The sequence below is a fragment of the Tigriopus californicus genome, chromosome 7 (assembly GCF_007210705.1).
Source record: "Tigriopus californicus strain San Diego chromosome 7, Tcal_SD_v2.1, whole genome shotgun sequence".
Classification (NCBI taxonomy): domain Eukaryota; kingdom Metazoa; phylum Arthropoda; class Copepoda; order Harpacticoida; family Harpacticidae; genus Tigriopus; species Tigriopus californicus.
This window is the reverse complement of record NC_081446.1, coordinates 11,826,920-11,836,104: the sequence shown is the minus strand read 5'-3', so window position 1 is coordinate 11,836,104 and position 9,185 is coordinate 11,826,920. Positions and strand designations below refer to the sequence as shown.

Below are 9,185 nucleotides of genomic sequence, written 5' to 3'. Positions count from 1 at the left end.
GGGAGTCACGTGGTTCTTTTGTTTTCCTCCCAGTGCCTCTGAAGTCTCGAACGTCAGGCAAAACTTTGGCAGTTGGACTTCTCGCACCTCGACGGACTGCCACTCGGGTTTGAAGCGGTGAAACGCGGCGCAGCTCGCCCGGCAAACTCGACTTGATATTTGAGAACGCCGAGGCACAGAGAGGAAAAGTGCTCTCATAGGAATGAACTTGCAAGTCGTCCCTGAATCTGATTCCTCCTTCTGTCAGTAGACAATTGGCAACAGCTGATTGTGGTGGTTATTATCACTGATGCTACTAGGCCTCCCCCCCCCTCCCTGTCCCCTTGGTCTTGGGTAACCATCCCATGTGACGTGTTGGTTTCTGAATCTCGACGACTAAATTGAGGGTACGATGTGTTTCACGGATAGACTGGCTGATCTTGCCAATAACTCGGGAAGCCATTTTGCTCTCGTAACTGAAATGAGTGAAGTGATCCGGTTGAAGTCGATGAAGACCATTATGGAACTGCCAATTGAGGCCGTGGCCTCGTCACCTTTAACCTCGTGTTGTGTGACCGGCGGAGTGAGTTAGCAGTCCGCACAAATCCTCATTCTGTACTGCCAGTGGAGTATCCGTCGCCCCTGAATCTTCAATAAGCTCGGACGAGTAACTGTAATCGTTTGTTCAAGCCTTACACCAATGTGCTGGTAAAATGTGTGTTCATTATATTACGAGTTTAACCCAGTGACTTGATTCAGTGCGAAAATCTTGAGAACATTGCCATTGGCGAACTCCTCAGAGCATTGATTTCATTTTCCGGTGTCCAAGCATTGAAACACATTCTGCTTCAAGAACGACGACAACAACAACAACAACAACAACAACGACAACAACAACAACAACAACAACAACAAATACATTTCCCTGTGCACAGAGTGTCCTTTCATCGTAAAGTGCAGGCTCTCTCTCTGGCAGCAGTCTTTTTTTTTCCTGGCCTTACAACAAACAGCCTTGTCGTGGCATCGAAACCTAGCTTATCGACGAGGACGAAGCAATCACGTTCGTTTTGCTTTGCCTCTCCTCGAAAACAGTACAGTGTAGACTTGAACATCCTCGAAGCTCAGTCGATCCAACCGGCGTAGCGCACGCTGCCACTGCTTGTGGTGCAACTGCCGTGTCTTGTCTTTTGGCAATTTGATCCCTTTTGCCTTGATCTCATTTGAAGTGGGGATGATGATGATGCTGCCATCCTCATCATCATCGTCGTCGTCGTCGTCGTCGTCGTCGACGCCATCGTCTTCCACGACGTCTTCCCCCTCCTCAATGATTGCCAGCCCCGGGGGTTCAAGCGTGTCCAAGCGCTTGGCCAAGCGGTCCATCCTGGGAACCAGGGTGGTGGCCCCGGGTGATGATGGTAAGCTCTACCCGGGCATCATTCAAGCCATGAAGACTTGCGAAGACAGGCTCGGCCAGAACCGATACTCTGTCAAATTTGACGACACTCGACGTGTGAAGGAGTTCCGAGAGACCGAGATTGTGGGACCTGGCTTTCAAAATGTGACCAGCTCCAAGCTGCGCTCCGGACAAATTGTGTATGTGACCCACTGCAATCGTGAAATGCAAGGAGCCGTGGTCCATCACCGACCAAACATCGACCAAGTCATCATACAACTCCTGGTAAGAACAAGATCCATTCTGTGCCATCAATCCAAATTGAAGCGCATGGTTCATCACGGATTTGCAGAACTTAGAGTAGAAGGAGTGTGTGTGTGTGCGTGTGTGTGTGTGCTAGTACTCGATAGCATTTTCGATTGAGCAATGTCTTCCTCTCGTCACTCCTTATCTCGCCAATTAGGATTCAAAGTAGGGAACGAGTCTTTGTTCGCTCGTCCAAACGACAATCTTGATATGTGTCAGTGAAGGAGGAAAGGTTCTATTGATGTTAAACAGAGCAAACACATCTTGATTTACTTTGCTTGAGTTGGGCTGTTCACGTTGCCATCTTGAAACGAAAATGAAGTAGAAGAAGAAGAAGAGCCTAGACAGCTTGGCTGGCTTGGTTTATGGTTGACATGGCTGACTGCTTGTTAGTCCTGTCTTATATTTATAAACTATCAATCTTATACCATCTCTCCTTACATATTAGAAGGAATACATTATCAAGACCTTTCAATGCGTGAAAGAAAAGGATCTCCTTATCATATTACTCCATCAATAGAGTCGTCACTTTGCCAGGAGACCAGAGCCAGAGTCCACCCAAAAGCTCACTTATTTTTTACCTTCGAAATTTTCCATGACAAAAGGGGTCAAAGGTGCACCTCAGAAAACCATTATGATCCTCGTGAATATCACTCGGCTACAAATGACGAATTGCCCTTATGCTAATACTTTTTTGTCCGTGTGTGGGTCTTCCTCGTGCGTGTCTTCGATTCAAGGCAGGCATGGTCATCATTCTCTTTACTCTCTTATTGTTTATTCCAGAACGGTGGGCCTGAGGTGAAGAAGAAGCTGGAAGAGGTCCGGCTTTTGGAGTCGAGGAAATCGGCCAGATTAATTGGCCATGGTGCTAACACGGATTTCTCGAAATTGGCCGATTTCAATATTGTACATGAGCGTAAAAGACTGAACTCGGAGACGAACTCTGACATCTCAGGGGCAAGGTAAGCCAATGGTCTCACATTTGCACATATGAGAATCCTTATGTACGAGTATATTTAGACCAAATGGCTTCCAATGGCGTCACGAACGTTTCAAGGAAACACGAGCGTGCACGTGTACACGTGCGCCCAGTCAGAATTACTTACAGAAGCACTTCTTCGTTCTTGGCATGGCCATGTGGACTGAAGAAGGCACGGTGGGGATTCTCCTGAGTTTATCAATTAAACTTGACGGTCATTTGCTAGTGTGCAAGGAGGGGCTCATTGACACAAAGAAGTCGACTACGTACTAGTACAATCACGTTCGTGATCAAGACCATCTGTCGAACGATTAACTCTTTATGCACCCTGCATGATTACTACTACGCCGATCATGAGCTGTTTGCAGATTGCAGCGAGCGAAGGGATCACTTGACGAGAATAGCTCCTTCTGCCATCATTTCAAGGAGAACAAGAGGAACTTTCCACACATATGGCGTGTGTGTTCTCCGAGTCCGAAATAATTGACTCTGTTGACGGCACTTTCACTGGATCAGCTTGAACAAAGGCAATGATCGGGTAATAAGACACTTCACACTAGGTTAGGAGCTCTTGGAAATGTCTTCAATTTGGAAGATGAAACATCTTGCTTGGCCTTCGTGTGTGATTTACGGTTCGAGCGTTTATCTTTAGAACTCGGAACTCGAGGTGACTGGGCTCCGAAAACAAAGAAACAACTATGACACTGTTTTATCACAGCAACAAAGGATCAAGCAAATGTATCCGCTAGTCCAAATTAGCTGCTGCAATAGTTTCCATTTGTTCATCAATTATGTAAGTAACGGCAACCTCGGTGGTTTCTCATCATCAATGACATATATATTTATGTGTTATGTCGATTAGCGTCTTTGTCAAAGATTGAAAGCTCGTGGGGCTTTGCAGCGCACATTGCTTAAAGTACATTGACAGGACTGATAAAGAATGCACAGAAATCTGCAAGACTTTCTCCAGCTAAACGCAGCTTGTCTTTGGAGCCCAAAAAAAAGCAACTCTCTTTGCTTTGGAGAGCCGACTGTCAAAAGCCCTGCTAAAGTGTGAGCATTTTCAATCCGCTGAGGAAGTGCACCAAGCAACCGTCATGGGTGACTGGATTAGAGCCAGTTAGGCCATCATTAATCTAGTTACAACTCAAAAGACTATGTAACAAATCGGTTTATGTTTGGGACTCAAGTGACTTATTGGCTTCTTCAGTGGCGCTGTGGGTGAAAAGCAAACAAATCGTGTCACACTAAATGAATTATTTCAAGACATAGAGCTATGAGGAAATCCTTCTCCAGGGCATTCCTGAGCAAGGACTGGAGGTCATGAATATGCGGCACACAAACTCTGATCTGGATTCGTTCGGCCTGTGGGATATTTTCCAGACCTTCTCATAATGAGTCTGAGCACTGCTCCGCGTGTGTATACGAGCATGTATCAATTTCTAGGCCTCAAGCGAAATCGATACGATCAACGGGATGGAAATTGAACCTAAAACTGCCTGCCACCCCCGCACGTCCCAGTCAATCATCCGATTATCCGGAGTTTACACCGCAATCTTGCTCAAAGACCGATGGTAATTATTCCATCCAGTGATACTTTCCATGCCTCCTTTGACTCATATCTGCCCAAAGAAAAGAAAACGGCCAAGAAGAACTGGTTTCGGAGGGAGCTGACGTTTTCCAGGGCTATGATTTCCCGGTCTCGCTTATGGGTTGCATGGTTTATTGCCTTCCGGGCTGGAAATCTCACCATCAATACTCGTATCTACGAGTACGTACGAGGCATGCTGGGCACGAAGTTGGGTTAGGCCACAAAAATAGGTAGGCTGTGGCTCTCGTTCGTCGCAAACTGGATCTTAAAATGGAGGATAGAGAATCGCTCGAAACTTATTTCAATCTGACCAATGAGCAAACGAACGCAGCTTTCAGACCCTTTTCTTTCGCTCGGGCAAGTTCGCGCTAATGATTAAGGAAATTGCTCCAAATAACTGATCTGGTGCACCAAAGAAATTTCTATCCCTTCAGGGCCTACTAGTCCATACATATTGCAGCTTCCAAACGAGCCATTGATATACTGTACCCGATGGTTGTTGGTAAAAGAAATCCGTTCCCGACCAAGTGTTTCTTTGGTCCGGTTGTGGTGGACTTAGTGCCCAATGGTGGCTTCACAAATCAGTGTCAGATCCCTCCCTTCAAAAGATGTGAGTCAAGTCAGTTGTTTGAGTATGCAGTGAATTTGGGCTAGGAAATTTGATAGTATCACTTTTTTCTTGAAGAAATATGACTCCGGTTTTGCGCTTTGCTAATATGAGCATGATTTCGGCAGATTTGCATGAATCTGTCTGAAATGGAAATGAGGCATGACTTCCAAACATTGGAAATCTAATGTGTGTGGAATATATTATATCTCACGCATATTAATCAAGTGTATGGCTCAACTTTTTTGTTAAGGCCGATAAGAAGCATATTTGATTGCCAGCACTAAGTGTGTATTACGTATGTACATGTACTATGGAGTACATAAGTGGGGCTGCTTGCAAGTGGATACCTGAGATCGATCTATCCGGAGGGCAGGATTGAGACGACACAAAGTCCGTCGGACCGGATCGGTCCCTTCAATGTTTGGTCTGATTTATTCATCACCCGTAAATCAAAAGTTCCACCACAAGGGCTTTTGTTTGAATCATTCCAAAGAGTCCTTTTTGTCGCTTCCAGTTCCAGGAAGCGAATAATGATCCTGCTTTGAATTGCTCAAGGCTCTTCTTTCCAAGCCTTCTTCGCTTCAAAAAGAGAACGAGAACGAGAACAACAACAACGAGAGCGAAGAAAACCAGGTCGACAGGTCTCTCTTTCTCTCTCTTTTTCTCTCTTTCTCTCTTTCTTTCTCTCTCGCTTGCTCTCTCTCTCTCTCTCTTCGCATGACGATTTGGCAGACCTCAGCTTCCTTTGAAAATGAATTTGAAAGTTCCAAGGTCCAAGGCATTTGAATGCAGGGAATTATCTTGTGAGGCAACTTTAATCAACTCGGGAGATGGATGAACCCGCCTTTAGTGGCCGAAGTTTTTTTTCCCTACTACTTCTCATTCTTGACGCAGAGACGGGGAGAAAAAATACCGTGGTGAACCTTCTTTCCTCGAGACGTTAACCCCAAGGAAGCCAAATTGGCGGTCCTGTCGTCTCACAAAAATAAGTCTAATGATTCCTTTGCGATCATTACTCACCCCAAGCAACAATCCTTCCCAAAAAGCTCGGAGCCCTCCCCAAACATGCGATGCCGACCGACGTCTGTCCAACAATTGTCGATATTATGGAACCGGGCTTCTTCTCCCATTTCACTTTCAAGCCACTTCGTAGAGCTCTCTATGTGGACGATTTCTGAAAGGGCTCTCAACCAAAGCACCAAATCAATCGACAACAACAACAACAACAACAACAACTTCCACATTTCAAACGTGTTCGTTCAAAGTCAAGCCAGTCAGTTCCAATCGAGCTCTGCCAAGAGGCCCTGTCACAAGTTCTCGCGGATCCTCAGGACAGAAATAACGGCATAACGGGCAAACCCAAAGCGCGCCTCAGCAAAATTGGAATGTCGTGCCAAGTGTTGGTTTTAAAACGTGCTGTGTCATGACGGGTTTCCACGATCAAGATTGCTACCTTCCATCACAAGTGCAACAGAGACTTCTAACTTCTCAGGAAACGTTTAATGCAAATCCTTACTCAGAGCGAGGCTCGTTTCGGGCTACTCCTGCCAGCCAGCCTGCCAGTCTGCCAGCCTGCCCGCCTGAATTACGACAATGTTTCCATGCAATTTGCCCAGGCTCGGCCACGACCGTCATTCTCCATTTATTTCGCCACTCGAGCTTCTCTTAAGGTTATGATCCTATTAAAATTATGAGCTTTATTGACTAAAATTGAGGGTTTCCATGGCACTTGGCAGAGGAAGAAATCGCCTTGGAAGGAAACTTGCTTGAGATGTTGAACATGTTCAATTAGTTTGCCTCTCTCTAGAATTAGACTCAATGGCGATGGCGACGACAAGAATAAAAAGGCGGACAGAAACAAAAAAAGGAAACATTAATTCCAGAGATTCATGATGAGTAGGAAATTCTGGGCACAAAAAAGGCAGCCGAGAAGACAAGTCATTAGATCAAGAAATATGTATTGGAGGGAAGAAAAAAAGCCTACGTTGTTGTTTGAGCACATGAGTCCTGAAAAACTTGATCATTCATCGTCGCCAAAAAGCTGAATCCACACTCTCATCTTGACTTCTCCTCATACCATGTAACCTCAAGCTCAGCGAAAATGTGATGCATCTGCAAAGCTTTAAAACACTCAAAATGGTGCCAGGGTGTCTGACCAAGATGAACCGATGAGAAATTCAGACATGCTAAATGAACCACAGATTGGACAACAACACTTTGTTCCGATCTTTCGCAATGGTGTCGAATGCCAAGGTGTTCCTTCCATGTATTGCCGAAAGTTTCGATGATACTCCGGGATATCATGGCTATTTCCCTAAAGAGCCATATCTGCTTCATCTTACGGTGGTCTGCCTGGAAAAAGATAGCCAAGCTGGAACAGAGGCAAAAACTCGGGATAAAGGCCTTTCTTCCCGAGCCAACCTTTCTCCTTCCACGAAGAGGTCCTTGGAAATGTTTGCCTCGTCCCGACACGTTGATTTGGTCAGATTCTCAAAGCGACTCGCCCATTTCTGGTTGGGATCAAGATGTCCCCAGGTCTGGCCTTTGTCCGCTTCGGAAAGACAGGACAGGAGACGGACGACTTCAAGGACTAGATAATAGACTTTGTGCCTCTGGCCTGACGGTATCGGGGTTCAGAGTAGATTGACTGGTCAATTGGATTGTTCTCACTCAAAAAAAAAAAGACCGCAAGAAAAAATCTCTTTGTCCCTATGTTGTTAAGAGTTGAGCCTTTGCTTCGATCTTTTCCACGAGACACATAATGTGTATTGCAGTGGACGTGGAGGCCGAGTTAGAAAGGCCGTCCTTTGGATTCGATCCAGACTAGCTCCAGATGGATCGCTCTGCTATGAGTATGACGAATGGTTGGACGTAGAGAAAATTGTTCCACCTTCAGCAACGCATAATTGACAAGGACCCCTAATTTTCGATGGTCCCTAAGGGCCTTAGGTGGGACGAATCAGTCGGAAAGGTTCTCCACTCTTCGAACCAAGCAAGTGTCAACAATGCCGAGATTGGACTCTATATTAGAGAGCTTAAGATGGATAAAGAGCAAGCACCAACCAGTCGACCAAGACGCAGCATTAAGCCTGGCTAGAATCGAGACAAAAACTTGAAACAAAGGCCATTCTTCTCGTTCAGTTTTTGTTGGGGGAAATGTTATCGTTTTTCGTTCGTGCCTGAATGTTTTCCAAGCATTATATTTAGAGCGTGAGGCCTAGCTCGTATGGGCCTACTGGGACGCTTTGTGGTTTGAATACGGGAGAAAATTGCCTTTTTGTCCTCAGCCACCGTCTTTGTGCTAGTTTTTCCCAACCAGTTATAATTATCTCTTATCACGGAAGTGACCATCACATACGTACGTACACACAATCCATGCCCTGACAGGTACACATTACCCAAGAACAAAACCATGGACAGATAGAGTTGGTAGGCCTACTTTTGTTTACCAAGTTTGACAGATGTTGAAAGGCCATTCTTTCATATGGCCGTCAGGTTTCGTGCTTTGATGAAATGTGTTCAATCGGCCATTTTTAGTCACCACAAAGCAGACGTCTAGACGCAAAAAACGCTATCAATGTAAACGGATCCCTAAAATCCCAAGATCCTTGTTGATCAATGAAAGGCCTTAATTAGGGCCGAACTGTTGGTGGTCTAATCGGCCACTTAGCGTATCGAACACAATTTCGTTATCAGACAAGAAAGCCAAAGTCGACTGAAAAGGTTGTCAGACCGAACGCTTTAATGACAGCGTAAAGTAACGTGGCTTGTAAAGAACTGTTACCTACCAAATGTACTTAGCACACACGTTAGCCTTTTTCAACAGACAGGATGTCTCAAAACGTCCCAAAGTCAATAAGCTTTGATAATCCACAGATTCAATCGGAACCCTTCGGATATTTTCATGCTAGTGATCTGGATCCATTAATCATCATTTGTAATCCCCAAGTTAATTGAATTCTCGAGTGGTTGGCGAGCAATTGGATTCTTGAAACCGCTGCCAGCGAGCAAATCCAAATCCCAAAAAAATCACGACAACCTTGGCGTTGCATTGCAATTATTGGAATGGCATTACTGATGATTTCCGCAAGCTGATCGAGCTTACCATTGACAAATCCAAACATCCTACGGATTTCTCATACCGATTCATGTATTTCTTTCATTCCCAAGAAGTGACGTCTCGGATAAGACGAAAGAGAGAAAAATCGCATTCCGATTTTCTCTTCCAATTGATTCATTTCAAGGGAGTTTCACCCTTTGAGCAATAGATTTCATTTCACACAAAGCATGTCGTGAAGAAAGACCTTGAGGGAGGATGGGGGGGGGG

The 9,185-nt window shown here is 45.2% G+C and overlaps 1 protein-coding gene across 1 annotated transcript in view; it reads left to right on the top strand.

The window, feature by feature from the left end:
- The first annotated feature begins 234 nt into the window (after nucleotides 1-234).
- The window catches only part of LOC131883815 (zinc finger protein 395-like), a 38,418-nt gene continuing 29,467 nt past the window's right edge, over nucleotides 235-9,185 (top strand). The window contains exons 1-2 of the mRNA XM_059231394.1: nucleotides 235-1,657; nucleotides 2,462-2,640. Of these exons, the coding sequence (XP_059087377.1) occupies nucleotides 1,211-1,657; nucleotides 2,462-2,640 (626 nt within the window). The 5' untranslated portion in view covers nucleotides 235-1,210. The remainder of the gene's footprint in view (nucleotides 1,658-2,461; nucleotides 2,641-9,185) is intronic.